The sequence below is a fragment of the Polyodon spathula genome, chromosome 40 (genome assembly GCF_017654505.1).
Source record: "Polyodon spathula isolate WHYD16114869_AA chromosome 40, ASM1765450v1, whole genome shotgun sequence".
In the NCBI taxonomy this organism is placed as follows: domain Eukaryota; kingdom Metazoa; phylum Chordata; class Actinopteri; order Acipenseriformes; family Polyodontidae; genus Polyodon; species Polyodon spathula.
Genome location: NC_054573.1, coordinates 3215599 through 3235869, shown reverse-complemented (window position 1 = coordinate 3235869; position 20271 = coordinate 3215599). Strand labels below are relative to the sequence as shown.

At 44.5% G+C, this 20271-nt stretch overlaps 1 protein-coding gene across 1 annotated transcript; it reads right to left on the bottom strand.

Annotated features, from left to right (window-relative positions):
* Positions 1-232: 232 nt before the first annotated feature.
* On the bottom strand, positions 233-19714 carry LOC121304881 (B-cell lymphoma/leukemia 11B-like). Its single transcript, XM_041236297.1, has 3 exons — positions 19433-19714; positions 12042-12383; positions 233-3036 (listed from the first exon to the last, which is right to left on the bottom strand). Exons 1-3 carry the CDS (start codon positions 19482-19484, stop codon positions 1268-1270), a joined length of 2163 nt encoding a protein of 720 aa, XP_041092231.1. The 5' UTR covers positions 19485-19714; the 3' UTR covers positions 233-1267.
* Positions 19715-20271: the final 557 nt, after the last annotated feature.

Below are 20271 nucleotides of genomic sequence, written 5' to 3'. Positions count from 1 at the left end.
AAACAACAGTATATTCAATCTACGCAACACAAATAAAAAAAAACATTTTAAAAAATCCCTTAAACAATATAATGGACATTGAAAACACCCACATTTTTCAAATTAAAAAAAAAAAAATGTTTTTTTTATTTATTTATTTTTTTTATTTTAAATAAGCACGTTACAAAATATACCCACATCTCCAAAAAAAAAAAAAAAAAAAAAAAAAAAAAAAAAACACACAGCCCGTATTATTATTATTATTATTATTATTATTATTATTATTATTATTATTATTATTATTAGTTATAAGCAATGAAGCTTCTACAAATTCCATTTACAGACATCGTTTTAGGTAAACTTTCTTTTTTAAACATTACGAAGGACATTTACAAATGCATAGACTGAAGAGCGGCAAAAATATTAGTAACAAACATGTTTATATGTTTTAAAAGTATTTACTAAGCTAGACTAGGAAAATACATCTGCAAAAGCACACCAATCGAGTCAAGTAAAATAACTGTAAGGGGCGGGGCTTGTCACTAGCTCCACCCCCATGTTTTCAGATTTATGAATGGAATGGTACAGTGCTTATACATTCAAATCTGCATTGAACATCACGGGTGTCTATAGTAAAGCGACGTCTTTAATGGAACCCTGGGCATATACAGTCTGCAAAAACCATCTGCATAATAAATATTTGGGGGTTTTACTGTTAAATAAAATATGGTTAAGTATTTTATAAAACGTGTTGAAGTTACACACAGAAATCTGGTGGGATCGAGTTCAATTTAAAGAAGACAATAATCTCATTAAATCTCAGCTAATATTAATTACTGTATTTTGTAGGTGTTAGGTCCGAAAGAAACACACCTTATGGGAAACGTGCAACTTGAATTTCCTTTCAAGAGGTTGCAGAAAGGAACAGAGACCTTGAGAATAAGAGGATCAAAGAAAAAGCAGTGATTGGGTGAGAATGAGAGCCAGAGGATTCTGGGAGTTTGAGTTCTTTCAAAATGCATCAGTAACTATTAAAACACTCAATGGTGCTTGAATTTAGAAATGCTAAATAACACATAGTCAATTCAATGAGAAACGTTTCCACTGGAAGTCTTTCTCAGTGTCTTCAATGTAAATTCAGTGACAAATGTTTCATCAGACTACACAACAAAGAGAGCAGGTTGCTAACTAATGAAATTACATTTGGGGAAGCAGAAATCAGGCATTATGTAACCCTTCTCTCTGTCACAGCAGGCTTGCCCTGTAACGATCTCCTTCCTCTTGTGTGCTAGCGTTCAGTGCTGGGGTTCCTAGCCTGGCTGTGCTGCTGCTCCTGTCGAATCTCACAGGGGGCAGTGCCACTGCTATCCGTCGTGGCTTCCTCATTGGCATGGCGTTTCTTCATGTGCTTCTCCAGCGTGGAGTAGACAGAGAAGGGCACGTGGCACACCTGGCACGTGAAGGCAGCCTTGCCCCCGTGGGGCGCGTGGGTCTTCATGTGGCGTGTCAGCTTGCTGCTCTGGGCGCAGGCGTAGGAGCACAGTGTGCAGTGGTAGGGCCGCTCCCCGGTGTGGCTCCTCCTGTGCACCGTCAGGTTGCTGCTGTTTTTGAAGCGCTTCCCGCAGAACTCGCAGGTATCCGCGCGCTTCCCCCCGCCGCCACCAGCGGTCTGCTTCGGGGTGCAGTTCCCGCTGGCAATCCCGCTCTCCGAAGACAGGGCCTCCTCCGAGCTGTCTTCCGTCAGGACGCGCGAGTCGCCGTTGTTTCCCGGAGAGTTCTCAAGGGAGTGTTCGGAAGCATTCCCGAATGGGGAGGCCCTCCTGGAATCCGGAGTGGGATCCTTGGTGTCCGATATGCTGTTTATGGACCCGTTGTACCCGGACAGCCACTGGGAATACAAACTATTCTGGTAGACTGGTGGTAGCGGTGGGATCCCACTGGTCTCCTCCTCCTGCTCCAGTTTGATCCTCCGGTTGAGGAAGCTCAGCAGGCCTTGCTTGCCCGGAGAGGCCTGGGTCAGTGCCAGGGAGGACAGCAGGCTCTTGTTGGCCAGCTCCTGGAGATCAGTGTCTGAGGGGAGCTGTCCCGCAGCTAGGTCTTCAGCCTCCTGTTCCTCAATGCTCGGATACAGGTCCTTGAGCTTTCTCATCCGTGCAGGGACACGTGCACACAGGCTGCTCCCTGGCCAATGGTTCTTTTTCTCCGGCAGCTTCTCGGAAACCTCTGCCTGCAGAACAAACTCCTGGCCCTCGCTTTCATGCGATTTCTTTGCCGCGTCGGGCTTGGTCTTGTCAGCTCCCTGGTATCCCTCGTACTCTTTGGCCCTCGCCTTGAGCGCTGAGGCCTCCCCCAGGCAGCTCTCCCAGGCCTGGGGCCCGATCTCGAGTCGGTGGGTTTTCATGTGGCGCTTCAGCTTGCTGGACTGGGTGCAGGCGTGGTCACAGAAGGGGCAGTGGTACGGTTTCTCCCCAGTGTGGCTCCGGCGGTGCACCACCAGGTTGCTTAACGACTTGAAGGTCTTGCCGCAGAACTCGCAGGACTTAGCTCTCCCCCCGGCTGGCGGGGTGCCCTCGCAGGGGGGCTGGGTGGTCTGGAGGAAGGGAGAGCCACCCCGCCCCGGGGAAGGGGGCTCTGCAGACACAACGTTCCCAGCCAGCTCTCGAAGCCGGGCTGAAAAGTTGAGGGCCTGGTCCTGCCCGGGGCTGTCGAATCGATCCGACAAGCCGTTTTCAGGCTGGGGGTAGGGCTGCATTTCGGGGCGGATCTCGGGGTACAGGTAGTTGATTTGGTGGGGCAGGCTCTGTCGAGGAGGGGGCGTGAAGGAGGGAGAGAAGGAGTCTGTTTTTTGGAGGCTGGCTAGGCGCTGCTGATGTATCTTCTCTCTCAGGGAGCTCAGGGGCCCTGACTCTCTGTCCCTGGGAGGACAGCCTTTCAGGGGGTCGTCCTCCAGGTAGATGCTGAGGCCGTGCGTGCTCTGAGCATGCTGCAGCAGGAACCACGCGCTGGGGAACAGCTCCTTGCATGACTGGCAGATATAGCACGATGGCTCACCTTCATCTGCAAATAACAAAGCAAGGAAGGGGTTCATTGAAGTGTTTCAATGGATTTATTAGTGACAAATACAGCCTGCACTGCTATTCACCAAAATGCACTTCACACTTGTTCTAGGATCTGTAATAGTGTTGACATACTTCAAATTATAAAAGGACAGCTTTTTTTGCTGCCCCCTTCCCTGTGTATATTGTTTTCAATCATTCTGAATGCAGGCAATCATTTTCAATGTTGAAGTGTGTAAGGTGTTTTGATTGCAAGTCCAGGAGCTCCTCTTCAGTGCAGGTTGTTGGCTGAATGTAATGTAGGCTGGTGTCTCTATACTGGCAAACTGAGATTAATGCACCCTAACACAGACTAATTAAAAAGGAATTCTGGACTAATTGCAACAACAATACGCATAACTGCAATAAAAATGACAGCCAATAATCAAAACAATGAATCTACAGTTCTATATGCATTGTTTTTATTATTTAATGCCAGGTGCCAAAAGGATTCTTTTGACATTTGCATAGCTATTGAATGAATGTTACAGGGATTGCTCAACACCAGTTTACTGCAAAGGAACCTAATCAGAGCTAATCCACTTTTAATCCTAACTTATCATGTGCAAAACCATCCAGAATGTATACAGGTTTGGCGCAGGGTCATAATAAATTAAACACCTTGATCAAGACTATAGAAAACACAAATATCTCTGCCTTGTGATTAAGCAAATCAAAATCCCTATACAGAAAAGAGAGCAGCATGCCCCTAGTGGTCGCTTTGCAAACTACTTCAATGGAGAAATATTTGCTGGAAAATAATAATCAACAATGCAGAATGGCTGAGAATAAGGACAACAGGATATCAAACAGGGAGAAATGAAATTGAATGACAATGTACATAATACGATCCCGTTCCAGAAAGAGTTCACGTTTTAAACCAACACCCTTCCTAGGATCGAGGTAAAGCTCATTTCAATTCTGTAGCACAGTGTTAATCACATCAGAGGGTCTTTCTGGAAATCAGAAACTATAAATGCTAAACAATTCCCTCTGATTGAGACAGTGATTTTTTGGAAGAGACTGGCGCGTTCCAAAAGCCCATCCCACAGAAACCCACAGCGCTACAATCTGGAAAAGATTTCACTGGAAAGTGAAAAAAAAAAAAAAAAAAAAAAAAAAAAAAAAACAGTGTATTTTTAAATGTTCCCTATTTTCTGCAGCCGGGGTGCTACAAACCAATTAAAGCTGCAAATTGCTAATTAGTTTAACGAGGAAATGAAGGCTTTATGCAAATCAGGTCTTAGTCAGCTCCCTTGACATATGAAGCACTTTTGCATTAATTAAAAATCGTCCTAAATGAAAAGATAAATCAACAGAAAAAACAACAACCACGCGCTTTCAGTGTTGGAGCAGATTCGTCACTGTCTTTGAAGCAGGGGGAAAGTGACAGAAGGTTTCTAAGTAAAGAGATGGACGAATGTTTCTCACTAAGTGTTGCTGGGTGAATGATTGTGTGCTTTAGCAGTGCAGTACTGCATTCAGACAACCACCCCACCAATCCACCTACTCAAGAACACTCAAATGCTGTACTCCTACCAAAAAGGGTGTCGGCTGTTTTTGCAACAGAATTAGCTGACGACAGTGAAAACTGCTTAGCAGAATCGGTGCTTAATTCAACGCGTCTCAGATTGTGATCAAAATTGTCATTGTTTTATTGAATCATCTTATAAAACTTGACCACTCCTTGATTTGTTTTCCTCCAAGCCATTTTGTAATTCTAGCTAACCAGCAATAAAGAAATGCAAAGAAATGCCCTGTGATTGAGGTCTATCAATACCTGCTTCAAAGAATAACCTCACACCAGACCAAAGAGATGCCCCCAATTCTGGCCTAATCGACTATTTGGTGCTCCCCAAAACTATGCCATACACCCACTGCACACAGTGTGACCTACAGCACCAGGAAGCAATAGAAGGGGGCTGTGATTAGGTTAATGGTTAAGAAGTCATCATATTTTAAGCCTCGATTAGAATTCACTCACCAACACAAAACATGCCTCTTAACACAGCTGGATATGAAATGCATTGTGTTCAATCTTTTCTTTTCCTGTTTCATTACTTCTTCAAAAGAATCGAACTGAATCAACCAGATAACAGAAAGCGCTAAATTGCCTGCTGTTTTGAATCAAAGATCGAAGACAAAGGCATACAAAGTTTTTACTTAAAGCTGTCCTGCAGGAAGAATGAGTAGACGTGTATATCTGCCTGCTGGTAGAGAGCTGTGCTGAATATCAGATCTGAAACCTGTTTCAATACCCTGGAGGGGCTGGCCGCGCCATGGAAATCCTCAATACTTTACTGATCTTTCTCTTTTCTCTTTCTGTTTCACCTCAAGTAGCAGCTGAATATTAAGCAGGGGCAAGAAACGCTAATTAAAAATGCAGATTGGCTGGTGTTAATGAGAGAGCCGGAGCTCCACTGGGAACTGACTCCTTACAGAGAGAGAGAGACCGCAGAGGAGAGACACTGTGGAAGAGAGGAGAGGACAGAGACTTTTGCTAAAGTTTTAGTTTCACTTTGATCCAGACGGTCAACTGCAACTCTATAAATCCACTTCCTGTTCCTGGGTCTTATGATCCCCGCATGCTGAGAATAACGGAATCCTGCTGCACAGGAAGTCAATCTGTTGGGGTAAGAGTCAAAGTGACAAGAAACTGAACTAACCCTGCTGTGTTGCAGGGGAGTGGGGCTGATTGTGAACGCCTTGTTCATGAGTCTGGATCCTGTTTCGGAGAGCCTGTTAGTCACGCTGGCTGCGGCTGCCTGTGCTGCAGGCACTGGGAACATGCCTCAAATACAGAGTGCTGCTTCCACATGGAGGAGCGGGCCCTGTTCAAACCCTCAAGGCACAGAGCTGGGCTGCCAAGCCAGCAGAGAGAACTGTTACTGATTGCATTGTACAGAGGCGGCTTCACACTGGGACAGCATCCCGGAGGCAGTCTGCTTTATTGCACTCCTCCATGGGAGCTGTGGACTTTATCACATGTTCACAGTCCAGTTTGTTTACATTCCCCCTGGGTTTTAGCAGTAGGGACGCAAGCTCCCATGCATTTAAATCTGCTTAAGAGGGATGAGATAGGTGGTTAAAAACTGAGGGGAGAGGGGAAGAAAAGTGATAGATGGGTTAGAGAGGGTTAAAAGAGGAAAATAAGAGGGGAAAGATATAGAGAGAGGGGATAGGGGAGGGGAGAGAATTGTGAGGGGGTGTGGAGAGGGTTTAGAAGGGAGGGATAGAGGGAGAGAAAGGCCATAGGAACCGCACAGCCTGACTCAAGGAGCTGGAGATAATCAAAGCTAATTAAAAATGGAAATGCAGTCAGTGTTAACGAGGGACACAAGCCCAGCACTCCTGCGAGAGAGCGATAATTACCCGGAGACGAATATTAATGAGGAGACAAGACCTGCAAGAATCCTCCGGCACTCTCTCTAATTAATCAAAAATAACCATTAACCCTTCCACTGCCCCACACCAGCCTGCTCACCCAGAACCTCTCAGCACACAGACTCTCGGGGCACACAGACTCTCGGGGCAACAGTGCCTTCATCTGTGGCACACCAGAGTCATGATGGACTCCAATGAGATCAACACGACTAATTCCAGGGCTTAAACAAATGTGCTACACAGATAGGTTGAAGGAACTGAATCTGAGGTCTTCTTTACACTGAGAGTGGTGAGGGAATGGAATAGATTACCTGGCCATGCTACTGAAAGCATGGACATCTTTTCAAGTGTTTTAACAAATGTCCTTTCATTTTAAAGCCTGCTGTCTGGTACTACTCTAGGTTAGAGGTTTTGGTTTGCAAGCCATGCCTTCGGTCTATGGTGAAACTGACCACACCCGTTCACCGGCTTCTTTCCTGTCAAATAACCAATCAGCTGTTGATTGACTGCCTGGCCTCGGTTAGAGTGCAGCTGCTTTAGACCTTGTTCCTTCTTACAAAGCGCTAGGCGCCTTCCTTTTAGTTTCTGTTCATCAGAAAAGAGAAGCTTCAACTGGGCACTTCCCCTGTCCCCGTGCCACAGGCTCTGCCAGCTTCAGGCCCATAGAGCATGAAACTGCAGTGACTGGTCTCACAGACCCTGATTAGCACTGATCTGGGGCTTGTGTAACTGGGGGTAAGGTCAGTTTCAATGCCCAATGCTTCACATGCTTTGGGTACTGCAGTAAACCTGGCCCAAATAGAAACTGCACTGGCCTACAGGGAATGTTTGATCAGATTTAGGAGGCAGCCAGATTTGCAGTGTAACAGTTACAGTGTAAACCCAGACTCTTCTGAAATACCTCACACAGCTTTCTGACTGGGGGCCCCTTATCTGGATCTGGAATAAAATCATTACTGAGTACCTGTGCTCTATCATGCTTCCCTGCATCCTATCATGCTTCCTTGTGCTCTATCATGCTGCCCCGTGCTCTATCATGCTGCCCTGTGCTCTATCATTCTGTGCTATGCTCTATCATGCTGCCCCGTGCTCTATCATGCTGCCCTGTGCTCTATCATTCTGTGCTATGCTCTATCATGCTGCCCCGTGCTCTATCATGCTGCCCTGTGCTTTATCATTCTGTGCTATGCTCTATCAAGCTGCTCCGTGCTCTATCATGCTGCCCTGTGCTCTATCATGCTGTGCTGTGCTCTATCATGCTGCGCTATGCTCTATCATGCTGCCCTGTGCTCTATCATGCTGTGCTATGCTCTATCAAACTGCTCCGTGCTCTATCATGCTGCCCTGTGCTCTATCATGCTGCCCTGTGCTCTATCATGCTGTGCTATGCTCTATCATGCTGCCCTGTGCTCTATCATGCTGCCCTGTGCTCTATCATGCTGCGCTGTGCTCTATCATGCTGCGCTGTGCTCTATCATGCTGCCCTGTGCTCTATCATGCTGCCCTGTGCTCTATCATGCTGTGCTGTGCTCTATCATGCTGCCCCGTGCTCTATCATGCTGCCCTGTGCTCTATCATGCTGCCCTGTGCTCTATCATGCTGCGCTGTGCTCTATCATGCTGTGCTGTGCTCTATCATGCTGCCCTGTGCTCTATCATGCTGTGCTGTGCTCTATCATGCTGCCCTGTGCTCTATCATGCTGTGCTGTATCATGCTGTGCTATGGTCTATCATGCTGCCCCGTGCTCTATCATGCTGCCCCGTGCTCTATCATGCTGCCCTGTGCTCTATCATGCTGTGCTGTGCTCTATCATGCTGCCCCGTGCTCTATCATGCTGCCCTGTGCTCTATCATGCTGTGCTGTGCTCTATCATGCTGCCCTGTGCTCTATCATGCTGTGCTGTGCTCTATCATGCTGCCCTGTGCTCTATCATGCTGCCCTGTGCTCTATCATGCTGCCCTGTGCTCTATCATGCTGTGCTATGCTCTATCATGCTGCCCCGTGCTCTATCATGCTGCCCTGTGCTCTATCATGCTGCCCTGTGCTCTATCATGCTGTGCTGTGCTCTATCATGCTGCGCTATGCTCTATCATGCTGCCCCGTGCTCTATCATGCTGCCCCGTGCTCTATCATGCTGTGCTATGCTCTATCGTGTTGCCCTGTGCCTGTGCTGTGGTATGGGTGCGCTCCCTGTGCTATGAGAAGAGAGCACACCAGTGATATCCCCTGCACAGCTCCTGCTCTTGGGTTTCTTCTCCGCTTCAATAACAGCAGCTCTCTGCTGCAGCAGGTGTTGTTCTCTAACTAGACAATCACCCAGAGACTTGGCCATTTAGTTCCTCCTCGGGTATAATTATCCTTCAGGTTTCACACAAGACCCCCTCACCCCCCCACCCCTCACTTCCGACAGCCAGGCCCTTGCTCAGCCCCCTCCCCAGGGAGTCTTCTCAATGTCTCCGCACACAATAAATCTAATAGAGAGTACAGCCAACCAAGCCCCTTCCTCAAGCCTTATTTGCTGGCAACATTGTACCCGTTGAAGAGATCGGGCATTTGATTACGTGCTTAAACTGCTGCTTCCTCTGCTGTAGGTCAGTGATACACTAGTGAGACTGACCTACAGCTGGTGAATGGGTACCAGGAAGCAACTTCGAAAGTATTGTGTGGTACTCAAAGAATTGCATTTAAATCAAATAAACTGGCAAAACACACTGCTTCAGCTGCGTGCTGGCTATGTTATTCATTCCACACACTCAGCATGCCGGTCTATAACTAGCATGTTAATAAATCTGTGTTGTCATGTCATGCATGTGTTCCCTTTACAGCAATCCGTTGTGTATCTGCCCTCCACATATCCGCCACGATCAATCTCTTCAGCATCGTTAGTTTATTATTGATCAGAGAAGATTCGTTCAGAGATTGTAGATCCCACCAAAGTTTTTGTACGCTCTGCTGTATGTGCTCTCTGATGAATGGGCGTACTAAATCATTCAGAAGTCGCACTGCAATAAAACCAGCACACTATAAAGGCATGCATTTATAAACCTGTGTTCGTTTTCAAACTTCAAATCCGCATTTTACAAACTGTATTGCATTAATTATATTGTGTAACATTTTCAGATCCTGCTCGCCTGCGGGGGGCGTATCAGCTTCAACCTGTCTCGATCTCCTGCCTGTCACTCAGCAGTGAACGCACGCACCCACGCGGCAGACGCCTAGCCTGTCACAAGCATTAATACCCTGTATCTTTCTAAACAAGGGATTTAGGGGAGCTCCCTAATAAAAGCTGAATCTCAAAACAACAATTGTGTGAATATAGTAATTGTTACAGCTGTGCAGAATGGTATTTAAAACAGGATTTAGTTACTGTATTGAATCCCGTCCTAGCGGCTGATGGGTTAATAACACTGACCCTCTGCACTGCACAGCTTGCTCTTCAGTTGGTGGTAAGTCTCTGAACCGCAAGGTTAGAGTCCAGCCTTCGCCTCTCCATTCAATGAGCCGAGATCTCAGTTCTTTTCTATAATGAGGTTGGTCATGGGCACTCAAAGGGTTAACAGCGCACTGTATAAATCTCCACTTGTCAGTAAATTTAATTAGGGACAGGTATAAGCTCGTTAGGGCTTCCCTGAAGAGGGATCAAGTTACAGTTTGCACAGCAAAAACACAAACACAGGTGCAGGAGGGCTGTGCAAGGTGGGTTACACCTACCCGCCTGTCACCTCTGAAGAGGCCAATATAACGTCCAGCTCACAAGTGAAAGAAGTCTGATCAGTGGGCTAACTGCCAGCATGCACAACATGCACTGTCAGAGGCATGGAGACTGAACTGCTCCCTCCTTCACCCCCTCAGAGAATGGGCGCCCGCTCCAGTCCAGATCGGCTTCAGGCACGCAGACTGCGCACAGCAACGGGAGGACCCTCAGCCCTGTAACGGAGAGGCATGTGCTGTGCAGGGTGAGGTCTGAGAGCAGGCAGTTGGAATGAGGAAGGAAGCTCTGTAACCTGCCTCACAGCTCAGTGATTTTTCTCTGAAGTGTTTCCCCTTTAGGTGTGCTGGTTTCCTCTTCGTGAGTTGAGATTGTACCGCTTGAGAAGCCACCAGCGAGGCGGCTTGTTCCTCTTCTCGCTTCCTCTTCTGCTCTTGGATCTATAGATTAACTCTCGAGGGGTGCCTGTCTCTTTCAGGTGGCAAAGTAGACTTGCCTTTCTTGCCTTATAAAAGGCGTAGAAAAGCAATAAGCCACAGTATAAACAACGGGGCTCCTCTTCCTAGCAAACCACTCCCCACCAGTAATAATAACAACAATAGCATATTTATATAGTGCCTTTCATAGTGGACCACCATCACAAAGAGCTGTACTGTGCATTATATGGAGAGTCATGTACAATAGAACATTGATTTAACATCTTATCCACAGGACGAACCACAAGGAGGTGAAGTGACTTGCTCAGGGTTACACAGGAAGTCAGTCAGCGGTAGGATTTGAACCAGGGACCTTCTGGTTACAAACCCATTATTTTAACCACTGGACCACACTGCCTTCTATAAGTTGTGGGATCTCATCTAATAGAATGAAATAAAGTTTTTTATGTTTAAGATACTTGACCTGCTAGACTACCATGCGTCTCTAACTGTGTATCCTTCCTTCTGTTCTAAATTTACTTTTACTTCATGGTAAAGCACAGGTAAGCGCTGTAGAGAGGTATGGTAAAGCACAGGTAAGCGCTGTAGAGAGGTATGGTAAAGCACAGGTAAGCGCAGGTAAGCGCTGTAGAGAGGTATGGTAAAGCACAGGTAAGCGCTGTAGAGAGGTATGGTAAAGCACAGGTAAGCGCTGTAGAGAGGTATGGTAAAGCACAGGTAAGCGCTGTAGAGAGGTATGGTAAAGCACAGGTAAGCCGCTGTAGAGAGGTATGGTAAAGCACAGGTAAGAGAGGTATGGTAAAGCACAGGTAAGCGCTGTAGAGAGGTATGGTAAAGCACAGGTAAGCGCTGTAGAGAGGTATGGTAAAGCACAGGTAAGCGCTGTAGAGAGGTATGGTAAAGCACAGGTAAGCGCAGGAGGTAAAGCGCCCTATAGCCATGGCACACAGGGCACTCCCGAGTGCCGCGCAGGATGCGCCCTATAGCCTGGAGATCGCAGGTTCGAATCCAGGTTATGTCATTGCCAATAGTGGCTGGGGGTTCCTAGAGGGTGGCACACAATTGGCAGAGCGTAGCCCGGGTAGGGAGGGCTTAGGTTGGCAGGGCAATCCACGGTTTACCGCGCACCAGCGCCCCACTGTGGCCGATAGGGCGCCTGCGGGTCTGCAGTGGAGCCATTCAGATCTGTGTTGTCCTCCGGCGCTATAGGTCTGGTGGCCTCGCTGTGGAGCTGCAGTGCGAAAAATGACGGGTTGGTAGGAGTCGCCAAGGGGTTGCAGCGGTGAACCGGGATAAAAATAATAATTGGGCACTCGCAACACATGCAATTTCACTGTGGTAAACATTCAGAAGAGCTGCAGGGGTCCTATTAACTGTAACACAGGAAGGAAGTGACTAACAGAGAAATTGGTTATGTCCAATTCGTTGATAGCTCACCTTCCACGGAGTTCTCCTGCTTCACCGATATTCCATTCTCCCCAGGCCTGCTCCACTCGCACAGTCTAGAAGCAACCTGGACCGCTGGCTCCATAGGAGAACGACTAAATGTCCTATTGGGCGGGGAGGGAGGGCTGTGTCCCAAAAGCTCCGCCTCTTTGAGGCAGGTCCCGCCCTGGCACCGCCCCTTCTTGTGCTCGATAAAGACCAGGATGTGCGCCAGGGGGAAGCTGTGGCGACACTGTCCACAGGTCAGGAGGTCACGGTCGCTGGGGACCTCCCCCGGCAGGACGCCCTTCTTCTCAAGAGAGGGCAGGGTCACTTCCTTCAGCTCAGTCTCACCTGAAAGATTTTCAATACAAAGTTTATGACCCCACCAATCTTCAATTCCACAAGACTTACCTGCTGGGCACTTCCATTCATTATATAGGTCTCACACGAGCAGTGTTGAAAGAAATACATGTTTTTTCATTTTAAAACAGGCTACCTGGTTTGACGCTAGGTTAAAGCATCCATGAATATTAAACATTCAACAGTGATACATTTAGAAATCAATAACAAAAAGTTTCATAGAGAAAGACAGTGTGCTTCAGATAGGGTTGCACTTGGTCAGTCCCCCGCCCCTTCAATGGCTTCTTTGCTGTCATTGCTCAACCATCTGCTTCCCCTATTGGCTGACGTCACTTTCAATTATGCTGAGAACCAATAGACACAGCCGATGTGAAATCATCTAGGAAGTACAAGCGTAACAGATTTCCTGAGAGCAAGAAACTAGAAACTAAGAACTTTCTTTAACCTATAATAGAGTAGGTGGGGCTGGAAAATATCCACTATCACATGATCTGAATAGAATGAGGAAACTGTATAGTCCAGCAGTCACAGTGAGCAGGGTTAGCTGTATAGTCCAGCAGTCACAGTGAGCAGGGTTAGCTGTATAGCCCAGTCACAGTGAGCAGGGTTAGCTGTATAGCCCAGTCACAGTGAGCAGGCTTAGCTGTATCGATTTGCTCTTCGGTGTTTAAACCCTTCATGCATGCCACCAAGACAAAGGCTGTTTGCAGCTCAGTTTCACGCAGCATCAGGAATGAAGTTCTTGACAGCTCAGCACAGCCTCTTTCACGGGCTCATTTGCATAGCGCCCCCAGCAGTATCTGGGCCATTTCCTCCTGTTAGACCAGGCAATTTGCTGCCGGTTTTAAGCACAGATCTTAGGAAGCAGCAAAACCCCAACCAGTTAGTAAGAAGCACAGGCTAATGGGCAAGGAAGATGACATGGGTTCAACTGAACAGAGTGGAAGAGCTGAGTAACAGGTTTAAATCTGTCACAGAATTTCTCAAGTGTCTCTAAATAAAGGAGGTGTTGAGAAAGCAACATCTCTGCCTGTGTGTACGAGCCTCTGAACTGTAAAATGTGGTGAAAGCAAAGGGTCCTGTCTTGAATGGTGATGCATTTAGATTCACTGTTTAAAATAAATAGGCTGCTATATGTGCAGTCAGTTGTTCAAACCTGAAGCAGAAGACATCATTACACTTTTGAGAAAGGTTGTCAAATTAACAGAAACTAGACTGTTTTTTGTTTTGTTTTGTTTTTTCAGGAACACCTTTAAAATGCAAGCAAGTTAGCACGAGCGAATGTGAACAACTGTGAGAGGTATACAGCTAGTCAAGGGTTAAAAATACATGAATCTAGCTATCTATGTGTTAAAAGTGTTAAAAGGTTGGTCTGCTAGACGAAAAAGTGTCAGGTTTTATGGTTTACAGCTCTGGTGCATTTGAGTGTTCAAAATGAATGTGAAAGCAACTTGCTGTACTGCTTTTTACCTGTCTATGTATCTGTATGTATGTCTATCTCTCCAGCAATCTGTCTATTGATTCATCTGTTTCTAGCTATCAATCTGCTTGATCAATATCTATAGCATTGTTTTTCTATTTATCTGTCTATTGGTTACCATTATTTACACCAGTCCACATAAGTGCAGAATTTTAAATCAATTCATGATTATCTTATTGAATATGCATTCTATAATAAATTCTAATTTTGGTTTACTTTTCAATCTGCCCAAAAACTTAATTTAAAATGTCATCAAATTACACCGCATAGAACTATTTGGCATTCTAGAATTCCAGGATTCATGTTTCAAACCAAAATACGATTTATTTAGAAGCCCCTGTTTGCACATGTAGACGCAGACACTAAAAACAGTAACAGGATGTTCTGGGAATTTTATGCTTTTGGTGATAAATACACGGGGGGGGGGGGGGGGGGGGATATAAAATGATCAAGAAAGTGCAACACTATTTGATATCAGATACCGTGTTTTAAAATAAAAAATTAAAAAAAGATGTTTGCACGCGTGCTGATTCAAAACTGCAACCTTTGACTTTTCATTCCTCTCTCAGTGTGTTCTGTTTAGTTCTTCTCTTGGAAAAGCAAGCACGATGACTCTCCTGTTTATATTTGGTCTTTTTTGTCATTTTTTAATTGTGAAATCAATATTTTTTTTTTTTTAAATCAGGAGATGCAGCAATAAATTGATGAACCCATTATTCATAGCCATACCAACCCAACCCAACCAGAAAAGGGGCATTTTGTTGTCCAGCTGTCTCAGATTTAGCTTGAAAAATTCACCTGGGGATTTTTCAGGCCCGCTGACTCGCTAAGGTTTGTTTTGTTTTTTTATATATATTTCCCCTTTGAGCTGTGATCTGGCAAAGGACAACCTGAAGTGAAAAAGTGACCCTGACCAGAGAAATCACCCTGGGCTCAACTTCATTAGTCTTAGTCCCCCCAATGGCCATTGTAACCCCCTCTGAATTTTAATTTTTGGTATTTCTACCAAGTTTAAGATATTTTTGGATAGATGTTGATGAGATCTACAAGAATCATGCAAAACATTTTGGTATGCACTGCTTTTTGGCAGATTTTTGAAGTTGCATTTATCATGCATTCAAGCATTGCTTATGGCCACTTTGGTGAGGCTAAAGTACCTCATAGTCCTGACCGAACTGGCGTTCAATTTTGCATTGTCTGGGGTTAGATCTAGATTAAAAAGTGACAGGGTGTGCTTCCAGTGGCACTAGGCTGGAGCTGAGGGGTTATGAACTTTAGGTATTTCGTAAGTTATTTCAACCTAAACTTGGTAGAAATACTAACAATTCAAATTTCTGGTGAAAGTGAGTACTGGTATTTTTATCTGGAAAGCCCTCTTCATTACAAGTCGAACGAGGTGCTTCACATGATGGTAGCTTCGAAGTTGAGCCCAGGGTGATTTCTCTAGTCAAGGTCACTTTTTCACTTGAGGTTGACCTTTGCCAGGACACAGCTCGAAGGGGAAATAAAAAAAAAAAAAAAAACATCAGCATTTCTGAACTCAGCGGGCTTGAAAAACCCCAGGGGAATTTTTCTAGCAAAATCTGAGACGGTCGGGCAAGGGCCCTCGTTGAGTTGGCATGGCATGACCCTAATTCAGGTCATGCTTTTGTTGATAAATACATAAGGAAAAAATGGAAAAATGATCAAGGAAGTGCAATGCTACCTGAAAGCCTAGTTTGCAAAGATATTTATTTTGATGTAGAGCCAGGTATCATGTGTGTTTAAAAGCGCTGATATTCATAGCCATGGCATTTATTCAATGATCGATTCATCTTGTCATATTGTCTTGATCGCTCTCTGATTGTGTTTCTCAGATCTGTACAATTAACATGGAATTTTCCCCTTTCAAAAATAGGAGTTAAGGACTGGAGGAAACTCTTTGAACAACAGTGTTCCCACTGTGAAAGCACTTTTAGCCCCCTTAATCCAAGACAATATGTGTATTTTGCTTTTTCAGATATGATATCTATCTTGAAATAAAACTCTGAACAGCCACGATTTTAAATTCCGAAGTTCCAAACTAGGAAACAAATATGAGTGCTATTGGAACCTCTCCAGGCCCTGCTTGGAAAGTGAGAAGAAATTGATCTTATCCGGGTTTATTGACAGTAAACAAGGTGCTCCAGCAACGGTCAGACCTGTCTGTTTATATTCTGCACAGCTCCGCTCTGTCTTTGATACAGGACTGGGAGACAGCTCCCATCATTCAGAAATGAAAACTGGCGAGAAGAAGCCGGCATCGCATTGTACCACAACGCGGTGTCCTGCGCCCGGAGCGACGGGCATCGCAGAGGCCTACAGACAACTCCTTTTAAATTGCAATAAAATAAAATACTTAAAAAAAATAAAAAAAAACCCAGAAATAAATCCCATACTAAGAATAAAATACTCTTTCAATCGTATTGTCAGAGTTAACATGGACTACTGAAATAGGACACTCGCTTCTTTGTAAAATGCCCACATGAAAATTTAACATTGAAGTTACGCGTTCTTTTCACGTTTCAAGTTCTGATGAGTGATCTTTTAAAGTTTCCATGATTAAATATAAGACGTGTATTTATTAATGTATACATGCATGCATGTGTGTTTGTATTTCTTTCTTTCTTGCATGCTTGACACGTTTCTGGGCGGTTGTTAAGACAGGCAGCAGTGTACATCAGTCGCATGAATATGCAAACTGTATTTAATTCTCCAGTCACGAGTTTTAAATATTTGCTTGTAGCGTCAGATATTCCACGAGGAAAACCCAATGAACGTGCAGGTGGATCGCCCCTCATTCACTTTAGCTGAAAAAAACATTATTACTTCTGGAGTCTATGTGTTAGAAAACAAAACAAAACAAAACAAAAAAACATACCGGATTTATTAATAATAATAATAATAATAATAATAATAATAATAATAATAATAATAATAATAATAATAATAATAATAATAATAATAATATCGTTTTGTTTTTTTTTATTATTAATTTTGACCTCATGAGTAGGAAACATTACTGCAGCGAAACCCCGATATGTATTGTGGACGTGTGGATTTATTTTTGAACGTTTTGAGCCAGATCGAACATATGCAACAAAACAACAAAGTATTACTAGAAACAAGAAGAGACGCGACTATAACACATTTTTAAGGATAGGTTATCCTAAAATATAGAGGCTGTGCTGTTAGAATAAAAAGGATTGTGATTGCTTTATTGCTTCAGAAGTTTATCAAGTAAACGTGCATATCAGTCAGAGAGCCGCTAGCAGCACCAGTTATTATTGTATGCGACCAGTATGCGACCAGTGCTATTCAGGACCAGTGCAACCAGACAAGAAGTCTCTTTACATTGTAACTCTTGCAAGCATCTTTTAACCACACCGCTCCTCTATTGAGGTCGTAGTTTGATGCAAACAGGTTACTTCTATACGTGATACGTGAATATTTAAAAAAAAATCTAGTAAAATACACGCAATGCTAATTACAAAGACCACATTTCTGCTTGGCTGTTAATTACCGAATGCTAGGGGACCGAAGAATTAACCATTATATCGTGGGACCTACGCTTGTATTATTTGCAAACGTAGGGAAAACATTTTGCATAATTCAATTTTATGGAAGTTAAAAATAAGCAATATTTTTATAAACGTATCATCAGCTTTATTAAAAGCAGATCTCAGTGCTAAAATTAGCTTCGATTTATAATACATATATATATATATATATATATATATATATATATATATATATATATATATATATATATATATACACACACACACACACACACACACACACACAAACACACTCGCGATAGTGTAAATGTATATGATATATGACCAGTCACAAAGGATTTCCCATTGTGTTAGCACCATTTATCTGAAGATAGGAAGCCAGCAGCTTGCTTTGTTAATACTGCTATACTGGCACCCTACACTTAATATAAGATCATTCAAGAGAGCATGTTGAATACTAGCGTTTAGTGAACATTAACCACTAATTAATATAACTTTCTGGTAGTTTAACAAAAAAAAAAAAAAGAAAAATGTGATCGTGACAAAAATATTGACACCTTTACCTTAAAAGTCTGTAAGCATTTAATATTACAGATCAATTGAAAACCATTACACATAACGAAACAGTATTACTGAGTCAGTGGCCAGAAAAGTGGTCATTACTTCTAACATCCGTTGAAGAAGAACGTTTCTGACAAAGCGGTTGGACTCGCTTTTGAGAAAAGCACCCGTAGCAAACTCTACTACAACAAAGGAAAAGGCTACTGAACAGCATCGAAGAAATATGCAATACCAAAACCCACAAACTGAGCAAAAATCAACAAGCATCGCCGAACAAATTCAACGAAGAAGTGCTCGTCCAAAGTGTACAGCTGGTGGGACAACCGTCCGATCAGCTAAAAGCAAACAAAACAAAACCAAGAATAACAGCCAAGGACTGAAAGAAAGATTTAGAAGCATCGGACCTAACCATGCACGAAAGAACCGTGCACCGCAACACTGAAGACAGTAAAGGGGTGGTTCGATCGTTATATCTGGGTGTTTTAGCAGTTCAGAGATGGATACATTGATGCGATTGATGATCGAATGAATGCAGGCACGTCTCAAAACATTCTCCTAGGTACAATCTAAGAGGTGTATCTTCCAACACGAGGATGCAAAGCAAACGGCTAAGTCAACTCTGGGATTCTTGGGGGAAAAAAAGCTGCGGCCAAGAATTGTATCCAATCAGTCTGAGCTGAAGGAAATATGCCAGAGAGAATGAGCCCAGACTTCACCAACACGATGCAACTTACTGGTTAAGAAGGAGCACAAACGTCCCGGGGCTATAAAACCAAAAGCTGGACCCAGGAAATGCAAAAGCAGGGGCGTCAATACTTCTCTCATGAACGACACAAGTTCGTTTGACTTTTGATAAAGCTTATTTGTTAAATTACTAGAAATTGTGCATTCCGCGTCCTTTTTTGGGGTTGTTTATTTAAAGAGGTTCAATTTATCAAAATGCTTGTTGTCTGTTGCCTTGAATTATTATGGTTAAAAGCGCGATAGGTTTCATCTGCGACTGCACTTCAAGCAGAGCGCTATATTTATTTTGCTTTTAAATATAACCTTGTTTTTCACCCAGTAAAACATCAGTCTACGCCACACTGTAAAACAAGCAGTCGCAACATGACGCTTGGGTCGATTTTATCGCGTAAACCTGCCTCGATGCCTACCTTCACTGTGCTATGCGGCGCGGACGGGCTTGCCAAGACCGACGGCAGCCCAGATGAGGGTGGGCAGACTGCGTTCACTGGGTGAAGTGCCAGCCCAGCAACTAGGAAGTACAAAGGTACTTCGTATTATAAAAGTAGAACTAACCCAGAAATCTGACTCAAAATCTCACTATTTACACATCACAAAAACGAGTCCCACTACACACAGAGGCGGTATCCAATGCGGTCGCTTCATATACCGGTAATATATACAACAATACTGTCTCACACTTATCAGCAACAAAATAATTATTTGTAAATACTTACACGTTAATGTGCTGACGTGCTGGGGTCTGCTGCCCAGTTTACGCCTCGACATCCTTATTCTAATCTCAAATATAGCTATATATAATCCGGCAGCACAGACGGCGACCCCCGCGTGTTCCTCTGCGTCTGGAGACACCTGCGCGGTGTTTGCGCTCCGCGGCTGAGCTCTGACGGCGCTGCGCTACACTCCTGCGGAGTTCTCTCAAGTTCAAGACAGCGAGGCTGAAATCCTCGGAGCGCAGCTCCTAACGAGGCCGGGTCACTTTCAGGAGGAGGAGCAGCGCCCACCGAGCCCCGCCCTTAAGAGCTTTACATTTCGGAAGCGCTGTTGTGAGAATCCGCCTATAGGTTGATGGCAAGTGTGATGCGTTCTGCCGTGCGTTTTAGCAACGCAAGCTGCCCAAGATCCACCTTAAGCTGCAAATGTATGATTTGAATATAGCAACGTGCCTGAGGTGATTTTAATAGGGATGTCTGTAATCCTGTTTGTACTTTCTTAACTGGTTCTCAGGTGCTCATGAAAACCCAACGGGGTGATTCTGAGAATAACGAGTAACACTGAAACCCCGAGTTTTTGTTTTTAATGCTTTTTTCATAGTTCTGTATATGCATAGATAGGCAGAACCGTATGAAATATAGGGGCATGTTACTCGGGAGCAATGAACTTTAGCAAGCGTTGTCCCAGTTTGGCACAGCAAGTCATTGGGTGCGTTCACGGAGTCTGCGCAGAGTGATCTCCGTGCAAGCCCCATTATGATGTTGCAAGGGGAGCTCCGGCTGCCCCGGCTGAGTCTATAGAACCATTCTGACGCGTTGGGTAAGAGAGCCGCTCAGAGCAG

Bases quoted from the DNA above. Each gene is read 5' to 3' on its own strand.
- LOC121304881 (XM_041236297.1), bottom strand. From the start codon at position 19,484: ATGTCGAGGCGTAAACTGGGCAGCAGACCCCAGCACGTCAGCACATTA. The intron at 12,384-19,432 runs GTAAGTATTTAC...AAAATCTTTCAG, and splicing joins GCACGTCAGCACATTAACGT to GTGAGACTGAGCTGAAGGAA. The intron at 3,037-12,041 runs GTGAGCTATCAA...TGTTATTTGCAG, and splicing joins GCAGGAGAACTCCGTGGAAG to ATGAAGGTGAGCCATCGTGC.